Raw genomic sequence first — 17,539 nt, forward strand, 5'->3', positions numbered from 1 at the left:
AACAAGCACGAGTCCCCTGTGCCCTCACTTGCTTCTAGAAAGACTTAACCTTAACTTTTGCTCAAACTTTCTTTCAGAGGGAAACTTAAAACCGTCCCTTTAAAAATCAGGAATACAATCGGGAGTCGCCGTGCAAAATTGACTACTAGAGAAATAGACCTATAAATGACCTATATTTTACCGACACCTCCATCCCTATAATAACTCTATGGGAAAAAACCTATTTTCACAATATTAAAGTGGTGGATGGTTACTTCATGAGTTTTAAATGTAACTTCACAAGGACTGCCCCCCTCCCCCCAAAAAATATTGTGAAAGTTTGAGAGTTGAAATATCTGTCCCGGAAGTGCACTCTACCTGAAATGTGAACTGTCTATATTAACTCGATCGTTTTAGTTCAACAAAAAGTATAATCAGAGGTAAATGATTTAAATCACGGTCGATTCCACGGAGACCCAAGTACAGAAAGTTTGGCAAAACTTATATTTTACATGGAAAAGGTCAAATGTCTTAGTACTTATGCCCAAGGTGTTATACGAAACATTTGATAATACACGTACGTACTGAAGTGCAAATACGTATAAAAATAGCAAATTTATGAACTTTGATAGAAAAATAAACAACATACAAGACGTACCCATAGCTTGAAATGACAATGACAATACAACCATGTATGCAAACATTATTTAGGCGAGGATAAGATTTCTGCAGTGGTGGGCGGAGATTTAGGGGAAATTTTGTTGACAACTATAAAAACAGAAAAAATATTTGATCTTGTAATGGCATGAAAAAAGGGAATTGTTCAAACTGACAAAAGTAAAAAATTGTTGCCAATGTGATGAAATCAGAAAACTGTGAAACATGGTTATCTGATTATCTGGCTACTCGCGCGCCGCCTATCATGGCGCTTGAATAAGTCAAAAACATTATTTTTATTATACAAGAGTATGGTGTGTGTATTTTCGATAGGAGAAACACCTGTGGGTTATTAGTAGGCAGTGATGTGATTGACCAGTAGTTCTACTGGTACTTAATGCCGCCGGCGCCCGAGGGCGTATTTTACTGTAGGGCTTCCTGGTGATATATAATTGGCGATCTGTGCTCATGTATTACACGCTCGAGCCCTACAGGACAAAGACCGTTGGGAGGTAGAGGTCACGGAGCTGTCATGGTACATTTCTATAAAGGGGTGTGAAGAAATTAGCCCAGACATTTAAATTTGAGTCTTCCTCTCCGGCCCGCCTCCACAAACACAAGAAATCGGAGTGACTCCGTCTCAATAACAAAGATAATTATGTAGAAGATGAGGTACATTTAAAAATTTCCTGCTCCACTGCAAAGGGAACACAGATACTAGGAAAATTCTCATTAAGATAAACATGGACAATAACACACTCAGGGACGCAGGACATAGTTGTTGAACCATTATTATATTAATATCTAGATCCCACAGCGAATACGATTTCAATAAAGGCTTTACTTTACTTTACTTTACTTGACAAAACAAATCCTTCGATATTTAAGCACTCCCTGTAAATTTGATGTTTTCAATGATTCCCCACCCCACTCAAGTTGTAGAACGATAGATTCCTGAGAAGAAGGATTCATTTCAGTGGCTATGTAGGAACTGTAATGAAACATATTTACCTAGTCCCAGCCTGAATAGCATAATCATTTCTCACTCACTTTCAACATTTTTAATTAATATTCTATGGTTCCTTTGGGCTGCGTTCACAAATAATGGGGGGGGGAGCGGAGGAATTGCGATCGAAATCTTATTTTTTCAGATCTCCCCTCAATATCCTCAAAAAATTTGAAGCCCTCGTTTATATGATCAACATTTTGCAAGTCCCCCCCCCCCCCCCCCCCCCGTTATCACATGGCCGCATATTTATTAGGGATGCACGCAAAGTTGAGAAAAAATGTACATGTATTGGGCAGTTCTGCTCGCAAATGTTCTACACTGCCTGTTATTAGCAATTTGTAGAGCATACTCCTAAGGCAAGTTCTTAAAGTGATCATCAGTGGACTTTTTGATTTATCAGTCTAAGTCATTTGATTTGAGTTTATCCAACTCTGGCCAGGTCAATGGCACCTGTTGACGAGCACACAAAATGACGTTCATAAGAGAGTATGCAAATTGTTCCTGGCTATACATTTTGCCAAATTGTGAAAAACTGATCCCGGTGACCTAGCAAAAAATCTTTTTACTAAGCATATATGACTTTGATGTTGCTCAAAATTGACAATACTGTGGTGGAAGGTTAAAATATTCCATAAATATACGTTTTAATCTCTGAAATTTTAGGTGTAACAATGGCAAATTTGGTCAAAATTTCATTTAGTCGCACATTTTTTTCAATTTAATTTGAGTCTTTACTTTTCAAAGATTTAATTTACGGTGTTATTTTTTACGATGAGAATGTGAAAATTTAGAAAATCAAGCATGATGACAGTACATATTTTTCCTTTAATATTTGATTATTCTCATATGCCAGAATTCGATCAAAATTTCTGATACTTTTAAAGTCTCCTGGTCTTCCATATCATGTGTTGCTCTCTGGCCTGATTTTGTGTATTAGTATATTTCACTGTCATGAGCGTCATTTGACTCAACCTTTTCTTCAACTACATCAGAGTCAGAGCTATCTCTGTCACTGCCGGTATGTTTTGACATATGTTTTTCGTCAATTTATACAGCTGCGTTCTTGTTCTACTCCTCGCTACAGCATGTTCAACTGTCAAGTATTCAGCTTGCCTACACAGCCTGTATATGTGTACCTTGCATTTGTATCATTGACAATTAAATGACTTTAAGTCTGGACTTTAATTCAATCACCAAATATATATTCATATACAAAATGATCAATAATATTGTATGTTTCAGCATGCTGTAGGTAGCTGGACAGCAAGAAACTTTATTTGATATATAGCATAGAAATATTGAAAAAATATCAATAGTTGCATCTTACGGAAAATTAATCGTACAGGTTTATATTTTTTCGTGATAAAGATCATGGAAGGTGACAAAAGTGTTCAAGATTTGCATAAGCTAGAACGATTGGGTGACACTGAAATGTTATTCATTTTTCATTGAATTACCTATAAAACATTCGAATCGGAAAATGTTACAAGAAAAAGGGAACCAAAAAATTTAAGGTTCCCCTTATAGGTAGAGCAAAACTTCCAAGCCCTCCCTTTTAAGAGCTTTAATTCAAAAAGGTATATTTATATATTTCTTCCTTATTGCTAATCGACTTACAAAACGAAGTCATTTAAAATTTTCATTTATTTTCAGCCTTTGTGTTTATTTATTCAGATAAGTTTCGTACATATCTTTCATGAAAACTGGTCGACAGTAGTGTTATGCAACAGCACAAGGGGAGCCTTTCAATGTGTGCCAGGTTTCAGTTTAACATATAGCTTGCAGCCTTGCACCTAGTCATTGCCTTTAATACGTCAGATGAAGGCTGGTAAGAATTGTTCAGCGAGCTCAATTTACAAGATGACAAGCCTGTATAGAGTCGCCAAGGCAAGATCTTCATGTATATTAGTACATATACTTTAATTCATGTTACAGTGAATGACTTCAGAGCATGAAATCATGCAGAGAATCATTTTCCCAGAATATTTTTGTACACTGAAACTGCTTTTTGACGGGATTGATGCTTATGAAAATCGAGTGAACCGCCCCTCCGTGTGCTGTTTGAAAAACATGACCCCCCCCCCCCCCACCACCACCAACCTTGCAGTTTTCAAATTTAAGGTGATCCCCCGGATTTTGCCGAGCCACCCCTTGCCTTAATAGCGGGACGCCCCCTTAGGCTTCATTGACCTTTCTGGGTGCAAACACTTTCTCGGCACTGAGTGAAACAAGCAGGAGCAACACAGGCAACAGAAGGAAACTGGCGACCGATCAGTGCAGTATGGTCAAGTGGCAGCCCCTCTTACCCTTCGCCCACCCCCAAAATATAATGGCACAGTCTGAGTGGACGCTCCACACGATCACTATCATGCATCTGCAGTGCACAGCCATTCTGCCCACTCACACAGTGAGCTCGACATCAACACTACACTGCAGTGCAGATAGAGCACCTGACTGCTTGGCCAGGAGCTCAAAGGAGATAGCCAAGGGAACCATACCTACATCAATCTGTACACTGCGTGAACAGGTCTGTGTGCCAACCCTTCTGTATGGCCATGGAATCCGCCAAAATCAAAAGGGCGGACGTGATCGTTGTTGGGGCTGGGATCACAGGTAAGGGAGCCGGGTCTGAGGAATCGGAAACTCTGATATTTCAAGTAACCCCCGCCCGCCAACCATGATGAATTTGAGTAACTCCCTCTCTAGCACAGAAATTTTGACTGACCCCCCCCTTAATTCCCACATAGAAAAGTTAAATATCAATACATGTATTTGTAAAATTTACACCAATACAGCAATAGTAAAAAGACCAAATCCTGGTGTACCCGGCTAGATTATCATCCGCATCGGTTATCTCATGATGGTTGAAAAAGGTGAAACCAACAAAATGAAATTAAATTTTGCAACAAAATGTTGATATTAAAGTCTCTCGCTATAACCGGTATCCAACCATATAGTATTATTTACTTTGGATGGGTATCTTGACAACGTTTTAACTTAGATATCTGACAGCGGCAGAAATTTAAAGTAGAGGGGGGGGGGGAGTGTCAGATGGGGTTGTACCCTCTCTTGCATGAAAAATTTTGATAAATTGATGTGTGCAACGGTGCAATCTGGTGCAATCTGAGTGGTGTTTTCAATTTGTGTTTTTACTAAGTAAAACTGTTAGAATGGAGGAGAGCATCACTGTGTCCCCCCTCTTGCATAAAAAAATTTGAGAAATTGATGTGTGAAATGGTGCAATCTGAGAGGTGCTTCAATTCATTGTGCACCAAAAATTGAGAAACCCCCTTCTTTCTCTCCACATTTTTAGCAACCCCCTTAATGTAGCTTTCAAAGTTTTCAGTGACACTCCCCCCCTTCACATTCCTCCAACCCCGGGCCCCAGGCCGTACATAATGACAGCTCGCTAATACATATTCCCCTTCTTCGTGCCAAAATCTGGTTTTGATCCCCAAAGTCTCATGGAGGATAAACAAACTGTGGAACTCATACCTGGTGTCTGTTATTATCAAAGCGGTCATTATTCCACGTACAGATATATATATATATATATATATATATATATATATATATATATATATATATATATATATATATATATATATATATATATATATATATATATATGACATGTATATCAAAATCACTAGACAATCAGAGTATTGTTTTATCAAATAAGTCTTGCCAACCACTGACAGCTACACTGAAGAAAAAGATTCTTGTCACCATCTGATTATTGTCTACACTGGTTTATACTGGGAAAAAGATCGCTTTTCAAGAAAGTGTAAATTAATACACAGATATATTTAGCATACCATTTAGCAGGGAGGTTAGAGTCAGAGCTTATACTTCCATACTAAAAGTTAGTGCAGGTACCGTATTTCAAAGCAGGTGTTGTCACAACATAATTACAAGCTGAAGATATTTGTGAAAAGAATGGAAAACCGATGGCATAGTATGCGGATGGTGACGTGATGTACTACTGCAGCATTTCATCTGGCCTATTTGTACATCTTCTGTGACGCATACACCCTTGCAGTACAGCAGGTAAAATTGCAACAGCGCCATAACATTTAAGGCCTAGGGGATACATCACCCAGTTAATTGTGGTTTATTGGTAATTCCCAGCAGTAAATACACAGCATTTATACTCTTGTCCTGTACACCAAATACTGTGACCCCTCAATGACCCTACCTCAAACAATAGCCCATTCCCATAATGCTGTGTAATTCACATTTAAGTAATGCAGAAAAATAACATAACTCAGATTATCTGTAAATTTCATTAACTCACACAATAAGGCTTTCAATATCATTTTTTTATTCTTTAAGGTTTAACCCCTGGTTAGTGTAAAAGAGATCAAATAATAGTACATTTAACTCTTTTACAGCTAAGCTAAACTTTTTCTCTTTATACCCACAGAAAGTTTCAATAATTTTCAAAACTGCAGTCCTTTAATTTCACCAATCATCCCGCAAAACTCAAGGGTTTGTTTGACATAGCTCAGTCAACAAGAATTAAGGGACCATGGGTAATTACATAAACTGTTCTTAGATAGTTTCTAAGATGTATAAAATTCAACCATCATATCCATACTAGGGATCACTAACGAGTCGTTTATAATCAATCATAAACTATAGGGACAATAGCAGCAAAGATTCTTACTGAAGAAGGTTTCGATGTCATTGTATTGGAAGCCAAGGACAGAGTTGGAGGAAGACTTCACACAATAAAGGTAAGACTGCAAATTATTGACAATTCTAATACGAGTGAAGGATGTAAATGAAAGTCAACTTTGTTGAAATTTCTTCATAATTACATGCAAATAAAACTACCATAAAAAACAGAACAGATTTCATTATGTCCCAACTCATTGAACTGTGCATGTATGTGGTCTTAATTGTTATTATATTTGTGTGTCATATTTTCAGACTTCAACGTCCGAATATATAGATTTAGGAGGGGAGTTCATCGGCCCATTTGATCACAAACTGATGGACCTGTTGGAAGAATTAGGAGTTGAGATTTACAAACCGCCACCTCCTACTGGTAGTCTTGGCTTCCACTCACAGGTATAGTCACAGTACAGCTCTCATGAAAGAGAACTTTGGAATGCATGCATTCACCACATGTCACAGACTGCTGGTCGCAGGATACAGCAGAGCAGGATCCACGGTCTGCAATGGAACAATTAGTTATCTGTTTGCTCTTTCAACTAAATCCAAGTTTTCATGCTGTATTTATATCCAACTTCACCAAACAAAATGTAAAAATTTCTGTTTTGTACTTCATATGTGGGTTTCTAAGTTAAGGTAGTGTGTGCCTCAAAAGTGAAAGACTTAAAACTTTTGCTCAAACTTTCCTCAAGGAATCTATTGACCGTTTTCTTTCAAAATTGAGATAGAAATCGAAGGTCACCATGCAAATTTAGGCACTAGAGAAACAAATATCCCAAGATTTACCAATATTTAAAATTCAAAATAGCCACCATTTCTGTGTTAACTCTATGGAAAAAAATAAAATTTTTGAATTTCAATAAAGTAAGCTATTGAAAAGTTTTCCATATACCAAAAGCTTTAAAATGAACCCCCACAAGTGGTATATCAGAAAAGAATTGTAAAAGTTTGAGAGTCCAAATATCTGTCCCCGAGCTGCATTTTACCTTAAATCTTTTGACCCAAAACCAAAAAATAAGATAAAAAACAGCATTAGCGCATCATTTTGTGAAAGACCTAATGGGTAAGATGAGAAGCAATCATACAATTTTGTTTGGCCTAACCTTTTCAACACCAAACTGTCTTTGGAACATCCCTATGTACTTGGATTGGATGGGTTGATCTGCACTCAGGGAATATAGGGTGAACTGAAAAGTAATAATTCACTCAATCATTCTCATCTAGCATCTCTACTTTTATTCATCCTTTTTTCCTTCCTTCAGGGAAGAACCGTAGCCTACAGAACAGTTTTCCCGATTTGGAATCCCATAATTTGGATGGATTTGAACAACTTTTTCCGTGCACTGAAGACCGAATCAGCCAAGGTGGGATTTGTATATTTTGAGTGTGAAGTGCTTATTTTGCTGAAATCCTCAATTGTATATTTTGAGTGTGAAGTTGCTTGTTTTGCTGAAATCCGTGATTGTAGAAACAGAATCAATGTGCTGTTAGCTGGAGTATGGCTTAGCTGATGGTTTGAATAAAAGAAAAGGTGTTATTCTGCCAGATTTTATCATGTAACCACAGATAATTACTTGACCTTGTCAGGTTTTTGCTCTAGCTCACCAAGGTTGACACACCAATTTCTATCCACTGAAATGACTTTCCTTGATTAAAACTGCAAAAAACATAAGAAAACATCATAAGACTATCTGGCATGATGAAAAATTATTTTGATTTTGTCGCTTTAAAATTTCATATTTCGTAAATTGTTCATTTAGTTCTATTATGATAACTCTTGATGTATCTTTCATTATATTTGTTCTGTTTAAAACATCAAAATACTTGGTGAAAGCTAACTGAATTTATATGTCAACAATGATATTGCTTATTTATTTTAGCGGCAAGATGTTTTCTTTGTATTTCAACATGCTTTAGTGAGAAGTGAGTGAAATGTGCAAGTCTTGTTTTATGGATAATAATGTTAAAATTGACAGGTAATGTCCCTTCAACGTCAGCATGTCTGTCTTTGTGTCAATGCGTGGTTCAGTCATTCTTCATCACGTCTCTTGTTCATCATAACTCAATAAAGATACCAAGGACTGCACCATGGAATGCAAAAAACGCTGCACAGTTGGACCAATGACTGCAAAAGAATGGATAGAAAAAAACCTGCTACACCAAGTAAGTTAATTGAGATTATTTCCATGCTGCAGAGGCCCGGTCACTAGCCATGATAGTAGGTAACTGATAGTGACCCAAGATGAAGGCGCTAAACGATTGCAATAATCATAAAAAACACAACTTCTAAAACTGTCATGCACTTTATGATATTGGTCATCGCTGTCTGGTACAGTCAATTAGATATCACAGTTTCAGACCACTTTCAGACTATCAGAGTTTTTAGAGGTGTCAAAAAGGTCCAGTGTAGATTATGTTATACCTTATACTACCGGTAGAACCCCCATACCAACGTTGTTTCATAATATAAAGTTAGTTAATCATTTTCCATCTTTTTCTATCTACTACAGAACAGCAAAGCAGATTGCTACAGCTCTGTTGACAGTTACGTTCTGCACCGAGCCTGGAGAGCTCTCCCTTCTGTTCTTGTTGTGGTTCCGGGGAACCATAGGGATTTTGTATTATGACTTCTTGTTCCGTGTTCCACCCAGTTTTAAAGTTGATGTAAGTTGATCAAGATTTAGACTGTCCACAGCATCTGGTGCCCACTTTGCCCAGAAGTTATTAACCCCAAATATACACCCACTTCATCCTTTGACTAAACTAATGCTACCATACTAAACTTTAGAGTCTCTGCTTTTTGACAATATATAGTAAGAGGGGGTTTCCTTGTCATCTTTGATGAGAAATATTGCTTTGAACTAAACTGTGTTGGCAACATGCAGCTCCACCTTAAGGCTTCAATGACGTCATTAGATTGCTGCTTTCCCAGTAGCTAGCTGAAACTCTGCTAAATTTGTCTTCCGACAATTATAGATTAGTGTTGTATAAATTTGTATCAAACAGTTTCTTGTGTTGAATTTTAATTGTCTTTGAAATGAATTCAGTTGTCAAAAGTTATAATTGCAACTCAAGTAAAATTACCTTGGAACTTCTGCAAAGTTTAATTGTCAGGGTACAGATTTTAACGAAAAAGACTCGCTGAGTGATAGTTTCAGCTTGAATGTATAATTTTATTCTGTTGTGGTACAAAATGTACCACTAAATGCACATCAGACTTACTAAATGAGAATTTTTCCTCCCGGAAGATGTAATTTCATTCCATATGTACTGAGGAAGAAGCAAATTTCACTTTCAGATGTTAACCTCACTGTTGAGCTAGGTATGCTTGAACAAAACTGTCATTTTGTTGTTTCTTAGAGGACCATGGAGGGATTGAGAAAATTCTCTCCCAAAGCCCAAAGGTCGTCCCCTCTTTTTATTACAATGGATCAAACCTATGCCATCTACAACCAAAGGGGTTATATCACAGCTGGGTGTTTGAAAGGTCAGACACACTTCTGAGATTCAGTCAGCCTGCAAATACATCCAATTCACACCAAACTTTAAAATGACATTCAACACAAATCCTTCGTGTTTTTCTTACTCAGGCACCAAGATTCATCGGTGGTGGTCAACAGATCTGTGAGAAAATAGTCGCTCCCTTCAAGAGCCAGGTCCACTTGAGCAGTCCAGTGCAAGAAATTTCACAGGATGGAGACAAGGTTACTGTGAAAACACAGAACGGTAACATCTACCAGGTATTTTCCATACATATAATTTTAAATCATATCTGTTTTTCAATCTCAGCAAGGTACACACTTAATTCATACCAAGAGGCTTTGCACTAATTTAGTTATGCTTCAGAAAAACTAGCGGCATAAACTCAATTACAAATGAAGATTTACAAACCAAGAACAAAAGTTAAGCAAATCTCATATATGGTGATGGTGACATATTCTTATTATTTGTAGAGATAGAACAAAATTGTAATACAGTCTCTCTGGTGATGTATTTCATCCGCTAATCATAAAGTCACCGAGGAGCTCTTTGCTATTCCGTTATAGTTGAATATGCTACACTGTTACATATGTAGACCAAGTCTTCTGAAATGACCAGTGCAAAAATTGAAAGTGATTACATTCCAAAGAATAGACATTTTTTTATATAGATGGAAGTATGTCATTCCAACTGGACAATAGATTTCTCTTGTAAAAATATTAATATGTATTTTTCTCACAATAGGCAGACTACACCATCTGTGCTGTACCCAGACCAATGGTACAACACATGACATTCTCGCCGCCACTGCCCAGTCTGCAGAGCCAGGCCTATCAGAGAATTCCCATGGGATCATGCATCAAGACTATAACCTACTATTCCAAGGCATTCTGGCAGGACAAAGGAAAGCAAAAGGGGAAATAAAATCACAGAACAGAAAAAGACCACTAGAATTTCTAGATCAGAAAAGGAGATACTTTTGAAATTCTGAATAATTACCAGGGTTTTAATTGGCAGAAACACAGTTTTCTTTTCTCTATTTAGAAAATGCCTTTGTTCATTGGTATCTTTTGATCACTTGAATTCACAGACATACGCAATATCTTTTGATAAGTTTTCTACAGTTTCCATAGTCTCTTTGATATCTTTATGATGACTTGCAGACAGGTTAAGTCCTTATGACTTAAGGAGGAGATTTTTTAACATCTTGAAATGCTATCTTAGGCTTTCACATACATTTTTAAAGATCCATCCATAAAGGAATCACCGGCTAGTGTTTCTCAGATATACCCTAGCTGATTCACTGTACATTTGGCACAAGTATGAGACTCTAAATGAATACCACATGTATACATGTATTTGTATCCAAGTTTATTTGATTACACAGCAATTATGCACCTCTGTGTTCCCACCTCATGGTCATTTTTCTCTTGAATATTTAAATTCCTGAAATATTGTACATGTAGTTACATTGCTTTACTAGAGGAAAAGGAATATATATTACCATTCATTAACACAGCACACTTACAGTGGCTTGCATTGAACCATGGGCAATGCGGGAACCAGATATACTGTACTGTCTAAATTGAGGAGTTGCCAACGCTTTCAAGTGGATCAATCATCTAGCTGTCATATCAGTCAATCACAAAGAAATCAACTCTGCGAAAGTTTAAACATTGTCCGGAAAGAGCTCAGATGTGGTAAAAAAAAACAACACCAGATCTGCACAAACAAAGCGTGCAAATGATGTGCTCTGGACAGTTAGTGAGTTGTGTGATGTTCTTTTGACTATACTCATGACCTCCTTCCAGACAATGTTCCAACTTTAGCAGAGTTCATTTCTTTGTCATATATTGACCGATATTACCACCTGGTCGATAATTACACCCAACAGTGTTGGCAACTCTTCAATTTAGATGATATGTCAATAGTTTCTATATTGCCAGCTGTTCAATGCAAACCAGTGTAATACCCTGAACAGTTCTAAAAACTAACAGTATGAAACTGTCCTTTGAATAATCCAGGACTGTCTGGTACCTGTGTTGTACTCGATGATGATGCTCCAGTAAACTTTATCATAGATGACACAAAGCCTGGCGGCAGATCTCCTGCACTTCTCAGGTAGGATTGAAATTTCACGACATTGCTGAAAAACAACACCTTTGCCTCTATCCCAGTAAGTTGCTAAAAGCAATTTTACTCTTGAACATTTTTTAAAAATTTAGTTGGTTGAATATTTCTTTATGTATATCATATATTTATATTTATTATTACTAAGTTCTATAAAAACTACATTCAATTTGTTACAATCAAATACAATTGAACAAATTTTGAGTATCTCCTGAACAAGCTGCCTCATGATCCTGTAATCACTTAGTGTCTGCATAATGATTAGATGAGTGTGCCATATATGCTTGTAAATGTATTTAGGGCAGGGCACATACTAGCCTTTCACAGACCACCAATTATATTTGTGTGTCATACATATAATGGTCTCAGTCTGTAGATCTTACATAGATGTCGCCTATTGTTCAGGGTTGTGCGGTAGTTGTACAGTAGCGTGTGTGTGAGTGGATGGCTTGTTCAAACTGTCTATTCATTTATGTACCAGGGCATGTTATTTACGATGGACACACAGCACTTTTTTGCAAAGGTTAAATAAAGGTTGTATTAAGCTTTCCTTGGAGAGTTACTTGGTTACCAACATTTTTACCTCAACTTTTCTGGTCTGGCAGCAATGTCTTGTGACATCTTGACAATTGCACAGAAAATGAAGTTTTCATGCTGAAACTCAAAAATTTGTTTTTTCCCTGCTAGCATTACGACAGGAGACAGCAGCCATTTTGAATTTCAAGTATCAGTAAATTTTAGGTAGTTTGGTTTTCTTATCCTGAGCTTTACTCGGCAAGCATGTCAAATGATTGTTTTGTCTTGATGTGAAAGAAAATTGCTAAAGCTCTTTAAGGACAGTTTGAGCAGAAAATTTGAATTAAACTTCCAGTGTTTAGGGGCACATTACCTGGAATGCAGAATTTGGTTTCAATGGAATTTCACTTTCTTTCAGTTTCTTCACCGCTGGAAAAGCAAGAACTTTGATGTCAAGCACAGTAAAAGAAAGGTGATTATTGTACAATACTTTTGTGCTATTTTGTCAAGATTTTATTTCTATAAACATTAGTCATCACAAAAGTGTCAAGTACAATTTTCATCAGAACAGCCATGTAACATGCTTGGACATGGCCCATCCATCAAGAAGTTTATCCCTTGGGAATATATTCAACTCCTGCTTCTAGATTTATTTTTAACCTATGCCTTCTGAACGAAGGTGTCAGCTTCGTTCTCCGGACAGCTTTATCCTAGTTTGTGAGGCATTTGTTGATTTTGTCTTCAACTCTCACAGTTTCTTTTCAAATGATTTCCTACGCAGGAAGCAGACACTGGTGGAATTGTATTCTAAAGTGTTTGGATCTGAAGAAGCCAAAGAGGTGAGCACAGATGATTTGGCCAACGCTTTCATTTCCCTCAGCTTTTCAACAATTTTCTAGTAGGATAATTTATATACCCCTTCAAAAGAAAGTTTTTCGTTTGCTGAATAACAATCACATAGTATGATAAATGGCTTGCAGCAGACACTTGAGTCTGCGCAAGGGAATCTGCACCTGTCTATGATACTCTGTGCTTGACCAGAGTATGACTGACTCAGGTCACAGGTCGAGCTAAGGATGCACTGACTTAGAGTGCGGGGGACATTATTCAGTTGATTAAAATTCAAGAAACAACTTGTTGGCCACATTAAATCATAGACCCTAAAAGAGATTAAATCTATGGAGCACAGTTGTTACATGAGGAACTTCTTCCTATCTTCATATTTGTGAAATAAAATTGATGTAATCTTCATTTTGGATATTTATTGACCAAAAATTTCTGGTTTTATTCATGCTGCCAAAGCAAACACCTAGTTTCCTCCTTTGTATAAGCACAACTGTAACTGTCAGATATTCATTGACAATACTGTACATGATCTGTCTAGACATCATACAAATGTACCCACGTCTGTTCTACCAACAGCCTATAGACTACGCAGAATGTGATTGGTCCTCAGAGCAATACATTGAGGGTGGCTTTGCGTCATTTTATCCCCCTGGAGTCATCACAAACTTTGCAAGGTAACTATTTTTTCTCTCGCTGAACTTGAAGTTGAAACCTAAATACAATTACATATAGGAGAAATCATCAGAAGCTGAAATAAGAATTAAACCTTCATTGGTGTTAAGGACCTTCACTTTCTATATTGTTGTGGCACAGAGATAATTATTTAGCCACTAACAAATTGAGTTTGATTTTCAAAACATCATTGAATGAAGAGAGACTTTTGGGATACGCGTATATGTTCATTTTGGTACAGCTATATTGTGTCTGCATGTTTATGTGTCGTCATGCAGCTGCAGATGTACATAAAATACATTGCTGCAGATAGAACTGAAGGCAGAAAGCTAGTAAGGAGAACACTGCCACTGCTGTTTGAATGATAGCCTTTGAAAGATCAAGCATCATTTGATCGATACACAATTTTGGGAAAATACACTATTTGCAGTGTAAGGCTCAATCTTACTGGATTCAATCTTATGCAACTATTACCGGTCATATTGCAATACAACAGAAAGAGAGTAAAATAATTTATTCATCATGTTGTGAAGGAAACATCCACAATGCCTTGCACTGTTTTGTAGTGCAGTCCAGAATTGTTTATTATGGAAGTGAATGCTACATTTTAGATTGATTTGGACAACTCTCCAAATAAGCTTAGCTCTACAATGAACTTTTACATTTCGTAATGCTTTATCTCTAACCTCTAATGAAATACCTCACTTTTTCATGGCATTTCCTGTAAGCTGGGTTTTGTTTTCAACTGGTGTAGTAAATATTCCATTTTGCATTCCAGGAGCATGAAATCATCATTTGGAAGGATTCATTTTGCAACGGGTGAAAATTTACAGCTTCTGACGTGTTACTCTATGAATGGCGCCATCGCCGCTGGATCCCAAGCAGCAAGACAGGTACATAGCACAGCAATATCTATTTTTTCAAATTTTGCAATATACCTTGTTCATTACGGAACAAAATGGGCTGTCAACCCTCTGTTCTTACACAACTTGTTTTTAACATTTTGATGCAAGATTTTTGCAGTGTCTTCTCAGAATTAAGTTAACCTGATGTACGAGCTAATCTACAAAGGTAAAGTTTTCAAAAAAATTATTTTTTACAGGTTCTGTATAATAGTGGCAGGATTTCCGGAGAAGACGCCAGCCAGGAAGGGGAAGAAGTAAACATGTTCCCGCAAACAGTGTTGACTTGGAAAGAAAGAGCTATCCCGTCCGTGCAAAGTTTTCTGCGAATGATCAATTTTCTGATTCTGCTTTGCACTGTTGGAGGTCTCTACATCGGTTGCAAGAAAACACAGATTGATTGATGAACGATCTTGTTTTCCAGTCCATCAGACAATAGTTGAAAGAGTACAATGTAATTTACAATGAGTGCCTTAAAAAGGGACTATGTGTATGCCATATAGGGTTTTCATTTTGCTGATTGCAAATTATAGGCACGGCATGTGCAAGTATGAGAGTATGTTGATTTGCTGCACCTTTAAAAGGATTTTTAAAACTAGAAATCAACCTATCTATACCATTTAATGGTAAATGTATTTCAGCTTTTACTTGCGTTTGGTGATTGCCCCTCCCGCTTAGCGATAGATGAAGGGCATGATCATGATCCAAAACTTTTGTACTTGAATGGTTTTTAGCTTCTGTAATGTAGACAACAAATACCGCCATCTGCTAGTCTGACTACTGTAATCTGAGACTTGAGTTTTTACCCAAGGAAACCTTTCAAACAATGCTGCTTTGACAAGTTTAGCAGAATTATGAGCATGCCAAATTCTGGAAACCTTTTATATATGTCTGTGTAAGGATCGTGTTACGAAGCCAATTAAGGTTGTTAGACTGTTGATTTCCAAAAATTGGCAAAGTTTTCGGTGTTTAATTCCCTAAACAGCAATATTTTCTGTTCTTCTGTGGTAACTTTCATCAATTTTTCCACCTGTAATAGCCTGTAGACAGGTAGGTCCATAATTATCATTGGTGACACTGGGTTTTGGCCAAACCATGGTGGTGAAAGGGTTAAACTTAAGGTAGTACCCGCCTTGCAAGTGAAAGACTTAAACTGTTGCTCAAACTTTCCTTAAGGAATCTTTCAACCATTCTCTTTCAAAATCAAGAATAAAAATTAGGGGTCACCGTGCAAATTGTGGTACTGCAGAAATAAATAACCCAACCAAGATTTACCGATATTTAAAATTCAAAATGGAAGCCATCCCTGTGTTAAATCTATGGAGGAAAATAAAATTTTCAAATTTCGAAAAACTAAGATGGTGTAAAAGTTTTCTTACACCAGAAGCTTTAAAATGAACCCCCACAAGTGGTATAGCAGAAAAGAATTGAAAAAGTTTGAGAGTCTAAATACTGTCCCCGAGACACATTCTAGTACCTTAAGGTTCCAAGACAAGAAATGTGACCTTTTTAATCTAACAATTCTCTAACGGTTAAGAAACTCAGAACCCCCGTAAAGTATACATTTTCTGAAAGCCTACATATATGGGAACATTTTGGTAACCACAGTGTCACCATTGTTTACATAACTATCACGTGACAAGATAATTTGCATAACCTTTCAAAAGTCGGTTTTCCCTATGTTTTGTCTCAATACTTCAAAATATCTGACTCAAACTTGCTGGAATGCAAGCTGTCACAATGCTCTTTCAAAGTGTGTCTCAGATTTTTTATATCTTGCTTAGTTTTTTTGGAGCACAATTTTAAAGAAATCAACTATGGTAAAATTCACTGCTCTGGAAGTTTTTCTGGCATAAAAAATGTTTGAGAAGGTTAAGAAAAATTCTGAGACACAGTTTTGAAAACCTGTAGGATAGCTTGCACTCACATGAATTTCAGCCACATATCTCAAAGCATTGATACAAAACATAGGGAAAACCGTTTTTTGAAAGGTTATGCAAATTACCTGTCACGTGATAGTTATGTAAACAATGGTGACACTATGGTAACCAAAATGTTCCCCTATATCTAGGCTGTCCGAAAATATACAATTTAGGGGGGTTCTGAGCTCATTAAACACTAGAGAATTGTTAGTTTAAAATGGTCAATTTCTTGTCTTGGAACCTTAATGTTATTTTTTTGAAATCATATATACTTCATACAGTTTCAATCTTTGTACTGTCCTAGCATATGGGCCAGACGACCTTAAAGCACAGCAAATGCCGAACATGTATATGTACACCTCATCTTGATATAATAGAGAGTGAAAGGAGCAGCATCTTTGACCTGTTCACCCCTAATTCCCTGTAAACTGGTCCACAAATCACCATTGATAACAGTAGGTTTGGGCTTAAACCATCGTGGTGAAAGGGTTAAGACTACTACTTTAGCTGATTTTCAGTTGTTTCACAAACTCTTCCGAATTTTTACACAGGCATATATTGGGTAAGGCTACATTAACGTGAAATGAACACTTTCTTTATGTAGTTTTTCAATGAAGGTGACCCTGAACTTCAACTCTTCCATCAAAATGTTTCATAAATTTGCATAATTAAATCATGTAACACTGGCAAAACTGTCATTACTATGTACAAAGGTTTCCAGAGTTGAGAGAATGCACACGATTAAT

General features: G+C 37.0%; 2 protein-coding genes across 5 annotated transcripts; both read left to right on the plus strand.

Annotated features, from left to right (window-relative positions):
* Window positions 1-3,998: 3,998 nt before the first annotated feature.
* Window positions 3,999-16,880, plus strand: LOC139131420 (amine oxidase [flavin-containing]-like). 4 transcript variants are annotated; one of them, XM_070697453.1, is made up of 14 exons: window positions 3,999-4,258; window positions 5,540-6,384; window positions 6,581-6,721; window positions 7,588-7,689; window positions 8,397-8,488; window positions 8,836-8,989; window positions 9,916-10,065; window positions 10,550-10,707; window positions 11,828-11,926; window positions 12,870-12,923; window positions 13,233-13,290; window positions 13,874-13,971; window positions 14,748-14,862; window positions 15,072-16,880. In XM_070697453.1, the coding sequence occupies exons 8-14, from the start codon at window positions 10,583-10,585 to the stop codon at window positions 15,273-15,275; spliced, it is 753 nt and encodes a 250-aa protein (XP_070553554.1). In that variant the 5' UTR covers window positions 3,999-4,258; window positions 5,540-6,384; window positions 6,581-6,721; window positions 7,588-7,689; window positions 8,397-8,488; window positions 8,836-8,989; window positions 9,916-10,065; window positions 10,550-10,582; the 3' UTR covers window positions 15,276-16,880. The 4 variants fall into 4 exon arrangements, with proteins under 4 accessions (XP_070553554.1, XP_070553552.1, XP_070553555.1 ...); XM_070697451.1 differs by having other exon boundaries at window positions 6,290-6,384; XM_070697454.1 differs by lacking the exon at window positions 3,999-4,258 and having other exon boundaries at window positions 4,279-5,695; window positions 6,290-6,384.
* Window positions 4,195-10,284, plus strand: LOC139132221 (amine oxidase [flavin-containing] B-like). The gene is made up of 6 exons (XM_070698611.1): window positions 4,195-4,258; window positions 6,290-6,384; window positions 6,581-6,721; window positions 7,588-7,689; window positions 9,916-10,065; window positions 10,279-10,284. Exons 1-6 carry the CDS (start codon window positions 4,195-4,197, stop codon window positions 10,282-10,284), a joined length of 558 nt encoding a protein of 185 aa, XP_070554712.1.
* Window positions 16,881-17,539: the final 659 nt, after the last annotated feature.

Source organism: Ptychodera flava, chromosome 4 (assembly GCF_041260155.1).
Source record: "Ptychodera flava strain L36383 chromosome 4, AS_Pfla_20210202, whole genome shotgun sequence".
Taxonomy (NCBI): domain Eukaryota; kingdom Metazoa; phylum Hemichordata; class Enteropneusta; family Ptychoderidae; genus Ptychodera; species Ptychodera flava.

What these genes read in the sequence shown, in the direction of transcription:
- LOC139131420 (XM_070697453.1), top strand. Translation starts at nt 10,583, where the DNA reads ATGGTACAACACATGACATTCTCGCCGCCACTGCCCAGTCTGCAGAGC. An exon ending in TCAAGCACAGTAAAAGAAAG is followed by an intron (nt 12,924 to 13,232) that starts GTGATTATTGTA and finishes TTTCCTACGCAG; the next exon opens with GAAGCAGACACTGGTGGAAT. An exon ending in GATCTGAAGAAGCCAAAGAG is followed by an intron (nt 13,291 to 13,873) that starts GTGAGCACAGAT and finishes TTCTACCAACAG; the next exon opens with CCTATAGACTACGCAGAATG.
- LOC139132221 (XM_070698611.1), top strand. Translation starts at nt 4,195, where the DNA reads ATGGCCATGGAATCCGCCAAAATCAAAAGGGCGGACGTGATCGTTGTT. An exon ending in TGTTGGGGCTGGGATCACAG is followed by an intron (nt 4,259 to 6,289) that starts GTAAGGGAGCCG and finishes CATAAACTATAG; the next exon opens with GGACAATAGCAGCAAAGATT. An exon ending in TGAAGACCGAATCAGCCAAG is followed by an intron (nt 7,690 to 9,915) that starts GTGGGATTTGTA and finishes TTTCTTACTCAG; the next exon opens with GCACCAAGATTCATCGGTGG.